The sequence below is a fragment of the Pristiophorus japonicus genome, chromosome 8 (genome assembly GCF_044704955.1).
Source record: "Pristiophorus japonicus isolate sPriJap1 chromosome 8, sPriJap1.hap1, whole genome shotgun sequence".
NCBI lineage: Eukaryota > Metazoa > Chordata > Chondrichthyes > Pristiophoridae > Pristiophorus > Pristiophorus japonicus.
The window spans coordinates 142427235-142443699 of record NC_091984.1 but is presented as its reverse complement, the minus strand read 5'-3'; the positions used below and the strand labels follow the sequence as shown (position 1 = coordinate 142443699).

At 50.2% G+C, this 16465-nt stretch overlaps 1 protein-coding gene across 4 annotated transcripts in view; it reads left to right on the top strand.

The window, feature by feature from the left end:
- The window catches only part of LOC139268771 (nucleus accumbens-associated protein 1-like), a 59301-nt gene that overhangs the window by 31805 nt on the left and 11031 nt on the right, over positions 1-16465 (top strand). For 2 of the 4 annotated variants that reach the window (XM_070887451.1, XM_070887450.1), the window contains exons 2-5: positions 2545-3353; positions 7284-7457; positions 10344-10449; positions 13939-14036. In XM_070887451.1, the coding sequence (XP_070743552.1) occupies positions 2567-3353; positions 7284-7457; positions 10344-10449; positions 13939-14036 (1165 nt within the window). In that variant the 5' untranslated portion in view covers positions 2545-2566. The remainder of the gene's footprint in view (positions 1-2544; positions 3354-7283; positions 7458-10343; positions 10450-13938; positions 14037-16465) is intronic. The other 2 variants (XM_070887452.1, XM_070887453.1) reach the window with 2 other exon arrangements.

Genomic DNA, 16465 nt, shown 5'->3' with positions numbered 1-16465 from the left:
ACTGGTCGGTGTGAGTGAGGGTGTGCGGAAGCACTGTCACTGTACATTCAGAATGAGTACTGCAGGACTTCCCACCCTCCTGCCTCACGTGGCACTTGGTAATAACCAGAGATCTGTAGTGCTCCATTTACAGAGAAATATTTATGGTGGTATATTTACAGGGTACACTCACGGTGATATATTTACAGAGTACATTCACAGTGGTATATTTAGAGGGTACACTCAGTGGTATAGTTACAGTGTACACTCGGTGGTATAGTTACAGTGTACACTCACCGGTATATTTACAGGGTACACTCACGGGGGTATCTTTACAGGGTACACTCACGGGGGTATATTTACAGGGTACACTCACAGTGGTATATTTTCAGGGTACACTCTCTGGTATATTTTCAGGGTACACTCTCTCTGGTATATTTACAGGGTACACTCACTCAGTGGTATATTTACAGGCTACACTCACTGTGGTATATTTACAGGCTACACTCACTGTGGTATATTTACAGGGTACACTAGTGGTATATTTACAGGGTACACTAGTGGTATATTTACAGGGTACAGTCAGTGGTATATTTACAGGGTACAGTCAGTGGTATATTTACAGTGCACACACACTGGTATATTTACAGGGTACACTCACAATGATATATTCCAGGGTACACACTCTCAGTGGTATATTTACAGGGTACACTCACGATGGTATATTTAGAGTCTACACACAGTGGTATATTTACAGGGTACACTCTCAATAATATATTTACAGGGTACACTCAGTGGTATATTTACAGGGTACAGTCAGTGGTATATTTACAGTGTACACTCTAGTATATTTACAGTGCATACACAGTGGTATATTTACAGTGCATACACAGTGGTATATTTACAGGGTACACTCATGGTATTTTTACAGGGTACACTCATGGTATTTTTACAGGGTACACTCACGGTGGTATATTTACAGGGTACACTCGGTGGTATATTTACAGGGTCCACTCACCGTGGTATATTTATAGGGTACATTCATAGTGGTATATTTACAGGGTACGTACACACACACTGGTATATTTACAGGGTACATTCTCCATGGTATATTTACAGTGTACTCTCACAGTGGTATATTTACAGTGTACACTCTGGTATATCTACAGGGTACACTCTCCGTGATATATTTACAGGGTACACTCTCCGTGGTATATTTACAGGGTACACTCTCCGTGGTATATTTACAGGGTACACTCACCGTATGCTCACTAGGGTTACCTTTATGGTTATCTACTGTCAGAACCTACTGAAAACCCACTTTGACTCAACTTTTGGTCACCCCTCCTTGTCTGTCCTCCTTTGGCTTCCCGACATCATTTTTACCGTACATTTCTGTGACACCTTGTGGTGCTTTCCTACATTAAAGATACTGTACAAGATGCTGTATAAATGCAAGTTGTGTTGAGTTAAAACGGCTGCAGTACTTCAATCAAATTCGCTAATGAATCGAGGCCAGTGGGCCCATTGTGCCCGTGCTGGCTCCTTCCCCTATAGTGATTGACTAAAGTGAGGCAGTTTTCATTTCCCCCGCCTGAGGCACTGAGACTTGATTCAGGTTCAGATTCTGAAGGCTCAGTCGTGTAAAAGTTCAGCGAGCTACTGCAGTAATGGCCCTGCACCACCAGGCGGCGATGTAACTGCTCATTCGCCCCTTCCAGTGGCAGCGAGCAGACACTGCAGCTGGATTGCCAAAGGCCATTTATCCCAACAGGCCCTTGTGTCAGGAAAAACTGACTCCACTTTCTGCCCAGAAACTATCAAATTCTCTGTGTACACAACCTGCATAGCTAGGACACATTCATACCACGGCACCTCCTGTTGCTCTGCACTGAAACCCACCCCCAACCCATCCCTGTATCTGTGACTCCTGTACTAGGAGGGAGTGAGTTACAGGCTGGAATCTAATCGAGGGGTTCGGGGGGGATTATATATAGAATAACAGATACCCGGGAGTGAGTTACAGACTGGAATCTAATCGAGGGGTTCGGGGGGGATTATATATAGAATAACAGATACCCGGGAGTGAGTTACAGGCTGGAATCTAATCGAGGGGTTCGGGGGGGATTATATATAGAATAACAGATACCCGGGAGTGAGTTACAGGCTGGAATCTAATCGAGGGGTTCGGGGGTTTATATATAAAATAACAGATACCCGGGAGTGAGTTACAGGCTGGAATCTAATCGAGGAGTTCGGGGGTTTATATATAAAATAACAGATACCCGGGAGTGAGTTACAGGCTGGAATCTAATCGAGGAGTTCGGGGGTTTATATATAAAATAACAGATACCCGGGAGTGAGTTACAGGCTGGAATCTAATCGAGGGGTTCGGGGGGGAGGTGGGGGGTGTGTATATAGAGGTAAGAGATGAACCATCGTTGAGCTGGTTGGGATGAGGGTAGCTCCTCTCCCCCTTGCAGACGGAGGGCCCGCTCTGGTGTACCAGTGTGTGGGGTCACCGACGAGGACTAATGCGGGTTTGTGTCTCCCTTTGTTCCGAAGGTGCGGAGTGGTGCTGCCGACCATGGCCCAGACGCTGCAGCTGGAGATTCCCAACTTCGGGAACACGGTGCTGGAGTGCCTGAACGAGCAGAGGCTGCAGGGCCTGTACTGTGACACCTCCATCGTGGTGAAGGGCCAGGCCTTCAAAGCCCACCGGGCCGTGCTGGCCGCCAACAGCTCCTACTTCCGCGAGCTCTTCGCCGGGACGGCGCGCCCGGCCTTCGAACTGCCAGCGGCGGTGCAGCCGCAGAGCTTCCAGAACATTCTCAACTTCTGCTACACGGGCCGGCTGTGCATGAAGGCCGGCGAGCAGTTCATGCTGATGTACACGGCGGGCTTCCTGCAGATCCAGCGCATCGTGGAGCGGGGCACCGAGCTGCTGTCCAAGGTCAGCTCACCGCGCTGCGACTCGCAGGGGCTGAGCGCCGAGGACCCGGGATGGGAGCCCCAGAGCCCCGCCGCCCCCCTCCCCCTCCCCCTGCCCCTCCCCCTGGCCTCCCGCGTCAAGGTGGAGCAGAGCGACTGCGGGCGGGGACGGAGGGGGGCCGAGGGGCCGGCCCTGGGCAGCAGCGCTAAGTCCGCCCGCCTGGCGCACGAGGGGACCAGCGGGCAGGGCGGCCCCGCCAATGCCCCCCGCGACATCGCCAGCCCGGGGGCCAGCAGCCTGCACCCCAGCGACAGCCCCTTCTCCTGCCAGAACGAGGAGGAGGAGGATGGGGGCGGGGAAGAGGAGGGGCTGGAGGATATGACGGAGGAGCAATACGTCCAGATGTGCAGCATGTACAACATCATGAGCGTCCCGCACGTAGGTGAGCAGCCCATACGCGGTGACCCCGGGGTGGGGGGAACCAACGGGACACGGTGACTCCGGGGGGGGGGGGGGGGGGGGAGGCAACGGTACGTGTTGACCCGGGGGGTGGGGGGGCCAAACAGGACGCGGTGACCCGGGCGGGGGGGAGTGCAATGGTACGCGGTGACCCCGGGGGGGTGGGGGAAAGAGTACGTGTTGACCCCGGGGGGGGGCCCCCAACGGTACGTGTTGACCCCGGGCGGGGGGGGGGGGGGCAACGGTACGCGGTGACCCCGGGGGGCCAACGGTACACAGTGACCCCCTCTGTACTCCCCGTGTATTACTGAGGGAGCGCCGCACTGTCGGAGGGACAGTACTGAGGGAGCGCCGCACTGTCGGAGGGGCAGTACTGAGGGAGCGCCGCACTGTCGGAGGGGCAGTACTGAGGGAGCGCCGCACTGTCGGAGGGGCAGTACTGAGGGAGCGCCGCACTGTCGGAGGGGCAGTACTGAGGGAGCGCCGCACTGTCGGAGGGGCAGTACTGAGGGAGCGCCGCACTGTCGGAGGGACAGTACTGAGGGAGCGCCGCACTGTCGGAGGGGCAGTACTGAGGGAGCGCCGCACTGTCGGAGGGGCAGTATGAGGGAGCGCCGTACTGTCGGAGGGGCAGTACTGAGGGAGCGCCGCACTGTCGGAGGGACAGTACTGAGGGAGCGCCGCACTGTCGGAGGGGCAGTACTGAGGGAGCGCCGCACTGTCGGAGGGGCAGTATGAGGGAGCGCCGCACTGTCGGAGGGGCAGTACTGAGGGAGCGCCGCACTGTCGGAGGTGGCATCTTTCAGAGGAGATGTTAAACCGAGGCCTCGTCAGCTCTCTCCCGTGGATGTAAAAGGTCCTATTCCAATGAAAAGCAGCAGAGCTTCCCTGTGTCCTGACCACCATCCATCCCTCTAATGACAAGGGAACACCTAGCAAACAGTGACCGTAACATGGCAGAATTTGATACTCGGTTTGAAGGGTTTTAAATTTTGGTGATGCTGACTATGGAGAGATGAGGCAGGAATTGACCACAATAGACTGGGCACAACTGTTGATGGATAAAACTACGGGTGAACAGTGACAGATGTTCAGTAAAGTATTTGCTAGAATACCAGACCCGTACACACCCCCAAAGGACAAGAGCTCAACTTGGGTAATCAAACCACTTTGGTCAACAAGGGAAGTAAGAGATGGTGTCGAACTAAAGGAAAGGGCTTGTATAAAGGCAAAGAACAGTACAGATCCCGCAGACTCAGATATCAAAAACAGCAAACGGATACAAGTATGGGGAAAGTGAAGACGAGAGAGAGCGTGCAACAAGGACAACACAAAAAGCTTTTTACAAATATATTAAGAGGAAGAGGGTGGGTTAAGAGTAATGTGCGCCCCCTAATGCTGGTGATATTGTAATTGGCAATCTTACTAAAGAGCTACTGTGTGTGGGCCTTAACAGTACAGGATGATGTAGTGTATATGGATTTTAGTAAAGCTTTTGATAAGTTCCCACATGGCAGACTGGTCACAAAAGTAAAAGCCCATGGGATCCAGGGCAAAGTGGTAAGTTGGATCCAAAATTGGCTCAGAGGCAGGAAGCAAAGGGTAATGGTTGATGGGTGTTTTTGTGACTGGAAAGATGTTTCCAGTGGGGTTCTACAGGGCTCAGTACTAGGTCCCTTACTTTTTGTGGTATATATCAATAATCTAGACTTGAATGTAGGGGCTATGATTAAGAAGTTTGCAGATGTTACTAAAATCGGTTGAGTGGTTGATAATGAAGAAGAAAGCTGTAGACTGCAGGAAGATATCAATCAACTGGTCAGGTGGGCAGAACAGTGGCAAATGGAATTTAATCCGGAGAAGTGTGAGGTAATACTTTTAGGGAGGGCTAACAAGGAAAGGGAATACATATTAAATGGTCGGACACTGAGAAGCGTAGAGGAACAAAGGGACCTTGGAGTACAGGTCCACAGATCCCTGATGATAGCAAGCCAGGTAGATAAGGTGGTTAAGAAGGCATAAAGAATGCTTGCCTTTATTAGCCGAGGCATTGACTACAAAAGCAAGGAGGGAAGGACCTGTTTCCCTTGGCAGAGAGGTCAACAGTCAGGGGGCATAAATTTAAAGTAATTGGTAGGAGGTTTAGAGGAGAGTTACGGGAAAATTTCTTCACCCAGAGGGTGGTGGTGGTCTGGAATTCACTGCCTGAAAGAATGGTAGAGGCAGAAACCCTCACCACATTTAAAAAGTGCTTGGATGTGCACTGGGACTGGACAGGTTAGATGCAGGAAGAATGTTCCTTCCCGATGTTTGGTAAGTTCAGAACCAGGGGACAAATTCTCAGGATAAGAGGTAGGCCATTCAGGACGCAGATGAGGAGAAACTTCTTCACTCAGAGTTGTTAACCTGTGGAATTCCCTACCACAGAGAGTTGTTGATGCCAGTTCATTGGATATATTCAAGAGGGAGTTAGATATGGCCATTGCGGCTAAAGGGAGAGAAAGCAGGAAAGAGGTACTGAGGTGAATGATCAGCCATGATCTTATTGAATGGTGGCACAGGCTCGAAGGGCCAAATAGCCTACTCCTGCACTTATTTTCTATGTTTCTATGTTAAAGTGCCGTAACCTACAGGGCTACGGACCAAGAGCTGGAAAGTGGGATTAGGCTGGGTAGCTCTTTGTCGGCTGGCGCAGAAACGATGGGCTGAAATGGCCTTCTTTCGTGCTGTAATTTTCTATTCTATGCTTCTACGAACAGAGGATGAGATCGAGCAGCCAGGTGTGAATGCTACAGGCTGCCATTGGCCAGTGTCTCTCCACAGGGAAACTGGGTAATTGCAGAGCATGACCCGAGGGCTGAGCACTGGAAGTCAGAGGCCACAGGAAGTGTGCAACATAAGAACATAAGAAGTAGGAGCAGGAGTCGGCCATTTAGCCCCTCGAGCCTGCTCCGCCATTCAATAATATCATGGCTGATCTGATCTTGGGCTGAACTCCACTTCCCTGCCCGCTCCCCATAACCCTTTACTCCTTACCACCAGCCAGGTCTGCACTGTTTTGGGAGCCGTCCTATTTGCAGGTAGAGGTTAAACGAAGGAGAAAGGACAGCAGAATGGTTGTTTCCGTAATCTCCCTCATTCTTTGAGCAAAGTTCCCCACCTCAGAGCTCGATCCCAGGGAGCCCAGCTCGCCCTCTGGCCTGTTTACCTGCAAATAGTTATTGCTGTAGTGTTTGAGCGCTCTGTCCTGGATTCTCAGTCTCGCTGCTTCCTCCATCGCTGAGTAAATCCAATATCTGTTGCCTTTTGGCATTTTATCCCTTGTTTCTTAAAGCGAGGGACAGTAATAAGTCTGACAATTAGTTTCATTTATTGCTGTTTCAGAACATTCATCTTAGACTATGTACAGAGCCATGCTTGTAGCCCTACACCTGGAGGCTGGTGTGTACAGACCTCTCCAGAATGCTTGGCCAAACCTATCCAAACCCGGTCACAGGACCGCTCCTTCAAGGCAACTAAAGTTCCCTAAGAATTGTGCTTCAAATCTGTCCTTTCTCCTATTTTAAAACTAAGCTTTCATTGTTTAATTCTTGCTGAGGCTAATTCTGTTGGGTGTTTTATTCCCCTTAGATCATCGCACTTAGAGTGACAGAGGCCTCACATCCTGGTTAATATCAGCAACCTTTCCTTCCTAGCTTTGCTCTTGCCTTGCCCACGACATGGACTTTCTTAAAGGGACAGTGGGCTGCAGATTGCCCCCTTGGGGCGATGGTGTGTGCCTAGAGATGCGATGCCTTTGAATGGGATTATCTGTAGTTACTGGGTGAGTTGGGTCTCCTCAGGACCAGCCGTGGGCTGTTTGTAACCTGTTGTGCGTCACTTTTCTGTCACGACCTTTGTTTGACCCTTTAAGCCACGCCAGAGCGGGTGGAGGCCTTGCCCGATCACGTCGATGGCCGTTCCAGGATGAGGATCCGGCATGACCTGGCTGTGCTCCCTGCTGACCTGATCAACCAGATCGGGCACCGGTGCCACCCCAAGCTGTACGTGGAGGGGGACCCGTCGGAAAAACTCGAGTTGGTCACAGGTGAGCTACAACTCCCACGGCCATTGTCCATCAACTCATGACCATCGCAAGCTCAGAGTGGGAACCGGGTCAGACCGTACTAACCTGGGGAGGGGGTCAGACTGTATTAACCGAGGGGCGGGTGGTGTCAGACTGTACTAACCCGGGGGTGGGGGGCGGTCAGACTGTACTAACCCAGAAGGGGGGGAGCAGACTGTACTAACCCGGACAGGGGGGGGGTTTAAACCGCACTAACCCATCAAAGTGTAAAAGCTTCTATAGGTATGTAAAAAGGAAAAGATTAGTGAAAGTAAATGTGGGTCCCTTACAGGCTGAGACAGGAGACATTATAATGGGGAATAAGGAAATGGCAAAGAAATTAAACAAATACTTTGTGTCTGTCTTCACGGAAGAATACATGAAAAACTTCCCGGAAATAGTGGAGTATCAGTGGTCGAGAGAGAATGAGGAATTGAAAGAAATTAGTATTAGTAAAAAAATAGTACTAGAGAAATTAATGGGACTGAAAGCCGATAAATCCCCTGGACCTGATGGCCTACATCCTCAGGTTTTGACAGAGGTGGCTGCAGAGATAGTGGATGCATTGGTTGTCATCTTCCAAATTTTCATAGATTCTAGAATGGTTCCCGCGGATTGGAAGGTAGCAAATGTAACCCTGCTATTTAACAAAGGAGGGAGAGAGAAAACGGGGAACTACAGACCAGTTAGCTTGACATCAGTAGTAGGGAAAATGCTATAATCTATTATTAAGGATGTGATAACAGGGCACTTAGAAATTAATAATAGGATTGGGCAGAGTCAACACGGATTTATGAAAGGGAAATCATATTTGACAAATCTGTTAGAGTTTTTTGAGATTGTAACTAGCAGAATAGATAATTGGTGGGGGGCAGTGGATGTGGTGTATTTGGATTTTCAGAAGGTATTCGATAAGGTGCCACACAAGAGGTTATTAAACAAAATTAGGGCTCATGGGATTGGGGGTAATATAATAGCATGGATTGAGGATTGGTTAACAGACAGAAAACAGAGTAGGAATAAACGGGTCATTTTCGGGTTGGCAGGTTGTAACCAGTGGGGTGCCGTAAGGCTTGGGCCCCAGCTATTCACAATTTATATCACTGATTTGGATGAGGGGACCAAATGTAATATATCCAAGTTTGCTGATGATACAAAGCTAGGAGGGAATGTAAGTTGTGAGGCTGCAAGGGGATATAGACAGGCTAAGTGAGTGGGCAAGAACATGGCAAATGGAATATAATGTTGAGAAATGTGAAGTTAGCCACTTTGGTAGGAAAAATAGAAAAGCAGAGTATTTTTTAAATGGTGAGAGATTGAGAAATGTTGGTGTTCAGAGGGACCTGGGTGTCCTTGTACACCAATCACTGAAAGTTAACATGTCGGTACAGCAAGCAATTACGAAAGCAAATTGTATGTTGACCGTTATTACAAGAGGATTTGAGTATAAGAGTAAAAATGTCTTACTACAATTATATAGGGCCCTGGTGAGGTCTCACCTGGAGTATTGTGTACAGTTTTGGTCTCCTTAAATAAGGAAAGATATACTTGCCATTGAGGGAGTGCAACGAAGGTTCACCAGACTGATTCCTGGGATGGGAGGATTGTCCTATGAGGAGAGATTGAATAGACTAGGCCTATATTCATTAGTGTTTAAAAGAATGAGAGGGGATCTCATTGAAACATTCAAAATTCTGACAGGGTAGATGCAGGGAGGATGTTTCCTCTGGCTGGGGAGTCTAGAACCAGGGGTCACAGTCCCAGAATAAGGGGTCGGCCATTTAGGACTGAGATGAGGAGAAACCTCTTCACTCAGAGGGTGGTGAATCTCTGGAATTCTCTACCCCCAGAGGGCTGTGGAAACTCAGTCCTTAAGTATATTCCAGAGATCGATAGAGTTTTGGATATTAAGGGAATCGAGGGATATGGGGACAGTGCAGGAAAGTGGAGTTGAGGTAGAAGATCAGCCATGATCTCATTGAATGGCGGAGCAGGCTCGAGGGACCGAATGGCCTCCTCCTGCTCCTAAATCTTATGTTCTCAAACCGTCCTAACCTGAGTTGGGGGGGTGGTGGTGTCAACCACAGGTTCTCACCTGGGTCGGACGAGGTGGGATCATGGGGGACAGGGGATCAAAATGGCATTTGGATTTATATAGCGCCTTTCATGACCACCAGACATCACAAAGCACTTTACAGCCAATGAAATACTTTTGAAGAGTAGTCACTGTTGTAATGTGGGAAACGTAGCAGCCAATTTGCGCACAGCAAGCTCCCGCAAACAGCAATGTGATGATGACCAGATCATTTGATTATTTGTTAGGTTATGAGGGATAAATATTGACCAGGACACCGGGGATAACTCCCCTGCTCTTCTTCAAAATAGTGCTGTGGGATCTTTTACGTCCACCTGAGAGAGCAGAATGTCTCATCCGAAAGTCAGCACCTCAGACAGTGCAGTACTGCACTGGAGTGTCAGCCTGGATTTTTTGTGCTCATGTCCCTGGAGTAGGACTACGAACCCTTCTGACCCAGAGGTGAGAGTGCTGCCCACTGAGCCACTGCTGGCACTAATGAGTAATGGATGCGCATCCCAAGACACAGAAGTTGTCTCGGGAAGGGAAATAACAGTCCCGGTTCCTGCTCCTGATGTGACCTGTACTGGAAAGTGTGCGAGCCTGCACGTTGGTGAGACCAGGCTGATGTAGCCTGCCGATGCTGACCTTCCGGGACTGCCCGTGAGTGGCAGTGCTGAGTCTACCTTGGGACCGTACCCCAATAAGGATCCTTGGGGAGAGGAAGGGGGAAGGGGAGGGCGTGCTGGGAACACACCGCTGACTGATGGCTCTTGCTGCCGTTGAACCTGTAGGTACGAGTGTGTACATCACACGAGCTCAGCTCATGAACTGTCACATCTGTGCGGGGACGAGACACAAAGTGTTGCTCCGGAGGCTGCTGGCTGCATTTTTTGACCGGTAAGTTGGAAGCCGACAGCTGTGGCCTGGTTGTTGGTCTCTGCGGAGTTTGATTAATCCCCGGGATATGCTCAGTGAGTGCAACTAAGCACTTGCTGAACTGTGAGCTTTGACAGAAAGATGTTCTCGTCTCAATGGTCGGGTTGCTAACCCCGTGGTTGTGCCTATTCCTGGAGGTTTCATCACATGACCACCAGGCCCATCCCCAAACCCCCGCCATTGGTCCATCCTCTGGCTGCACTGCCTTCCCACGGCCAATTGGAAAAGGAACTGAGTCTTTGTCAGGCAATTGAATGATGCTTGACTACGAAGTGTAACAACTTTTTTCCCCCATCTCCAATCTTGTTTTTATTAATAAACAGAAGTGTTCAAAGGAAATGAAAAACTTTTTTAAAAGCCCCTATGATTTTTCTCCTGGGTTTTTTTTCTCTCAGTGGTGTGAAGATTTATTTTCAATTCCTGGAGCATCCAGGGCAATCCTGGAGAGTTGGGAACCCCTACTGTACAAAGTATAAATTTATAAAACATTCTGAGGCATCATGACGGTTAAAAAGAGTATGAGGCATGTTCACACAATGTCGGGTTTCATAGAACCATAGAGGTTTACAGCATGGAAGGAGCCCATTTCAGCCCATCATGTCCGTGCCGGCCGACAAAGAGCTACCCAGCCTAATCCCACTTTCCATAGCCCTGTGGGTTATGACACTTGAAGTGCACATCCAAGTACTTCTTAAATGTGGTGAGGGTTTCTGCCTCTACCACCCTTTCAGGCAGTGAGTTCCAGACCCCCACCACCCTCTGGGTGAAGAATTGTTTCCTCATCTCCCCTCTAAGCCTTCCACCAATTACTTTAAATCTATGCCCCCTGGTTATTGACCCCTCTGCTAAGGGAAATGGGTCCATTCTATCCACTCTATCTTGGCCCCTCATCATTTTATACACCTCAATCAGGTCTCCCCTCAGCCTCCTCTGTTCCAAAGAAAACAATCTCCAGCCTATCAAATCTTTCCTCATCGCTAAAATTCTCCAGTCCAGATTTGTAGCTCTTTCAGGTACGAGAGGCAAGAATCAGCCGGTTAGAAACTGGTTAGAATGGTTTTAAACATTTTTATAAATCATTTTATTGACATTAAGACGCAACAGATTTCAGCTGAAGATGCCCATGTACAGCCTTATCCGGGGAGTGCAACCCCAAACTTGGGGTGATCAGTTCCTCTGTTTCGGGGGATGAGAGGGTTAATGTTTCGCTGTGATCACCGAGAAACCATTGCAAGCCTGTGTTTTTATATCTCCGTTCTGTTCGTGGGAGACGAGCTTTCAGCTGTTTTTCCGAATTCTCTCTCTCTCTCTCTCGCAGTTCAGCAAAGCAGCTGCTCTGTTATTCTCTGCTTGGTGTGGGCAGTCATTGTCCTTCGAACGTACCGCGAGTTTGGAACGAGGTTTGTCCTTGAGGAAGACAACAGTTGGTCTGCAACACTTCCTCTGATTTTGGTCAAGTATCGGTCGTCCTTTGCTACCATGTCCTTCGGTCGGCTGTGGATTCCAAATTAGTCCACCTGTAAATTTGGACACTTTGGTTCCAAAAGTGATGGCACTTCATTCACTGTGCATAACTTTAACCCATCATGCTCTCTTACCCAGCATTCCCCATGCTGATCCAGGGTGTCGAGACCTTTATCCTTATCTCAGGGTCCCCGGCGAGTGGCCTCAGGACAGTTCCCGCTCCGTAAGCCTTGCTAATTCCTCCTGAAGAGCAGGCACCTGAAGGTCCAAAACCCTTCAGTAGAAAAGGAACAAGAATTGCACGGGAAGCTCCGAGCCGGGCTGTGCTGACACGCTGCCCACTGGCACAATGTGGGAGCAGTGTGGAGGAGTCTCACTGTACCTTGCCTTCCATTTTGCATCGAACTAAACTGACAGCCTCCATTTTAGCTGCGACATAATGCTAAAGCCAGGAGTGCCAATTTTTGCCACAAATGTCAAGAAGTGGGATTGGGGAGGGAACAGCCCAGGATGTGGGAGGACGGTGGGGGATGAGGGAGGGGGAACAGCCCAAGATGGGTGGGGGGGAAACAACCTGGGATGGGGGGGTGGGAACAGCCTGGGATGTGGGAAGATGGCAGCTCAGGAGGGGGGGGGGGAGGAGAAACAGCCTGGGATGGGGAGAGGGGGGAACAGCCTGGGATCGGGGGGGGGGGAACAGCTTGGGATGTGGGAGGACGGCAGCTCAGGAGGGGGGGTGGGGAGGAGAAACAGCCTGGGATGGGGAGGGGGGTGAAACAACCTGGGGTGGGGGGGGGGGGGGGAACAGCCTGGGATGTGGGAGGACGGCAGCTCGAGGGGGGGGGGGAGGAGAAACAGCCTGGGATGGGCAGGGGGGGGGGGGGAACAGCCTGGGATGGGGCGGGAGGATGGCAGCCCGGGATGGGGAGGGGAACAGCCCGGTGGGGAGGGGAGGGGCGTGTAATAGACCATGATGGCGGGAGGGAGAACACCCCAGAATGGGGCGGCGGGGAGGGTCGGAACAGCTCAGGATGGGGGCGGGGGGGGGGAATAGCTCAGGACGTGAGAGGAGGGGGTGGGATGTGGGGAGGTGATGAGGGGGGGGGTGGGAACAGCTCAGGATGGGGGTGGCACACGGTCTGGGAATTGAAGGAGGGGGCGTGTTGCTGGGTTGCAGAGCCCAGCAGGGGGCAATCACTTTCCTTTTCCCCAGTGTGGTGTGTTTAATATTGGAAATCACCTGCTGTGCCCTTCAGTCCATCCGGGTGTGACATCTCATTGCTCCAGATTCCACATTGTTCATTTGGATGATTTAAAAACATTCTTCCCCCATTTCCCAGGTACGTACCTCCACCACTACACACACGCAGGTACCTCACAGCCCCGTTCATCATTCAGACTGAATGGCCACTGCCAGCAATCACCCCCCATGACCCTGTATGAAACGCTAAGCACTCCCGCAACTGCTCAGGCCCCAGTTGAGATGTGCACTGACTGTAGGCCAGGAGGCAGCAGGTTGAAGCTCTCTTCTGTTGTCTGATATTTTTTCTAAGTTGGTAAAATCGAGTCAAGTGGGACAGTCTGGGTTTGATTGAGTTCACCCTGGCTCAGCTTGCCCTGGGATCACTGAATCACTGATCCTTGACTTCAGCCACACCCAGAGATGTCCCAGCACAAAGTTGGCCAATGGGGCCACTTGCCTGCCGCCAGTGCCCAGCACGGAGCTCACTCCAGGACCACGTGGGGGGAAAGTGCCAGTGCAAACTGCTGAGAGTCGCAGCCCGTTTAGTCCCACAGCAGATTGCGGATAAGTCAGAGCCTGCAACAGGAGGATGCTGAATAAGATATGAAGGAGATTTAAAGTAACAGAACACTGCAGGTTGAGGAAGATATTCTCAGTCACAATAGACAACGGTTGGTTTGGTGTGAGTGCGTCCACTGTTTCTCCTCGTCCCATTTGACTGGTTAGTCATGTGATCCCAATAGGAATACTCTGGCTAACAGCTGCGGCACGGGAATCCGGTCCTCGCTCTGCGATCCCAGTCGGAAACCACTGGACAGCCGGATCCTCAATGCCATCAAAGGTAAGCGTGGCCCCGGTGGGCAGCAGTACTGCGCCGGGGGAACTAAGTGTGTGTTTATAGAGCGCCGGTAACGTGGGAAAAGGCAGCAAGCCGGGAACGGGGACCGAGTCGTGCAATGGGTTGGGCAGAGAGGGATGCAGTGAAGCGACACAAGGGGTTTCTGTAGGGTGCAAGCCCGAATCAGTCAAGGGCTCAGCCACTGATGGTTGGGGCAGGAGGATAGATGTTACGAGATGTGAGGTGAGGAGGAGGTCGCAAGAGGCCAGACTGTGGCTATGGGGATATGAGGGGGTTTAAGTTCGATGCCCGGGTGGGGTGCGGGGGTAGGGAGAGAGAGTGTCAGTCTGCGAGGGAGGAGTGATGGGGGCGGGCATCTCGCCCCCCCCGGGGGAGTGGCAGTGTCTAAACCCGCCAGCCACGATCTTGCACGAGAACTCCTGAAGGAGAAACTTCAAAATAATGTTGGCACTTCTCTGCTTCCCTCCCTGATCCAAGGATCCCCAGCAACTCCCTGGTACCTCACCTGCCCAAGTGATGGTTAATGCTCCTGACCTCGTCCCAACCCCTGACCCTTGACCAGTGCAATTGGGCAGCATTTAAAAAAATGAATAATATTGCTTAACAAAAAATCCCTCGCTATATTTGAGTGGTAACTTGGTGTAGTTTGATTTATGCAGCTGAAAATGGGATTATCATAAAAAATAAACACTTTAATCAGAATATCTAATCCATCACCTGTGAGTAACAAGATTTTAAATAACTAAAAATGACTTTATAAAACAGGATCATTTGCTAGTTATATTGCCGGACAGTAGTTTGTTTCTTCGTAAATTAAACAAAATGTATTCAGGTTCTTTTAAAACGTGCCTATTAGTGGCCTTGTGCCCAAAAGATGCAGCTTAATTTTTCGAGCCTCCCTGAAACCCAACACATGAGCACAATTAGTGGAAACTCGCCATGGTGATCGATTCAATCTGGGGGCGCGGCTGGTTTTGTGGGCGGGGCCATCTTCTCGCGCTATGTTTTTTTTAAACTAGCATTAAAGATTGCGGAAACTCTGCGCTGAACATAATTTGTGCTTAAAATTCCACGATCTTTTACATAAGAACATAAGAATTAGGAGCAGGAGTCGGCCATCTTGCCCCTCGAGCCTGCTCCGCTATTCAATAAGATCATGACTGATCTGATCATGGACTCAGCTCCACTTTCCTGCCTGTTCCCTATAACCCTCGACTCCCCCTATAGTTCAAGAATTTGTCTATCTCAGCCTTAAATATATTCAATGACCCAGCCTCCACAGCTCTCTGGGGCAGAGAATTCCAAAGATTCACGACCCTCTGAGAGAAGAAATTCCTCCTCATTTCCATTTTAAATGGGCGACCCCTTATTCTGGGCCCAAGTTTCGGGTGGAGTTGCTCCTAGTTTTTTGGAGCAACTAGTTTAGTTTGGAGTATGTTAGAAATTGCAATTCTCAGATATTAATTTGCTCCAGTTCTAGTGAGTTAGTTTAGGTTGGCTTTAGGTAAGGTACTTTTATTTTCAAAAGGGGGTGTGTCCAGCCACTCAAGCCTGTTTTGCAAGTTTCGGCAGTGAAAACTTACTACAAACTAACTTAGGATGGAGTAAGTGTCCACTTTTGTAAGTTCTGAAAAACCTTACCTAGAGTTAAGTTTAGTGCAGGCACAGCCAGAGACGGGGAGGGTGGGAAGCATTAAACACAAAGGACACATCAACATCACAACAGGGGGGGGTAAGGGAAGTTAGAGGATTTTTCCATAAACACCTTCACAACAACATTACAGAAGCAAAGTACATTTTAAAGCACTAAGCACTAAAACAAAGCACAAAAAGTAATAAGCAATTAATTAATAAAAAAATAGAAGGAACCCTGCACCTAAAGCACCAAGACCAAAGTAATAAGTAATCAATCAATAAAAAATAGAAGTCCTACCTTTTATGTGAAGGGAAGATGTATCTGACAGTGTCTCTCTCTGTAGTGTCTCTCTCTCTCTCTCTCTCTCTCTCTATCTGACAGTGATGGGTGTGGGGGGGTAGGGTGTGTGTCTGTGTGTGTGCATGTGTGAGAGTGGGGGGGGATGGGAGGGGTGGGGTGTGTGTGTGTGTGGTGTGTGTGGGGGGGGGGTGGGAGGGGGTGTGTATGTGGGGGAGGTGGGAGGGGGTGTGTGTGTGGGAGGGGGGTGGGAGGGGGTGTGTGTGTGGGGGGGGGTGGGAGGGGGTGTGTGTGTGTGGGGGGGGTGGGAGGGGTTATGTGTGGGGGGGGTGGGAGGGGTTATGTGTATGGGGGGTGGGAGGGGTTATGTGTATGGGGGGGTGGGAGGGGTTATGTGTGTGTGTGGGGAGGGTGGGAGGGGTTATGTGTGTGTGTGTGTGGTGGGGAGGGGGTATGTGTGTGTGGGGGGGGGTGGGAG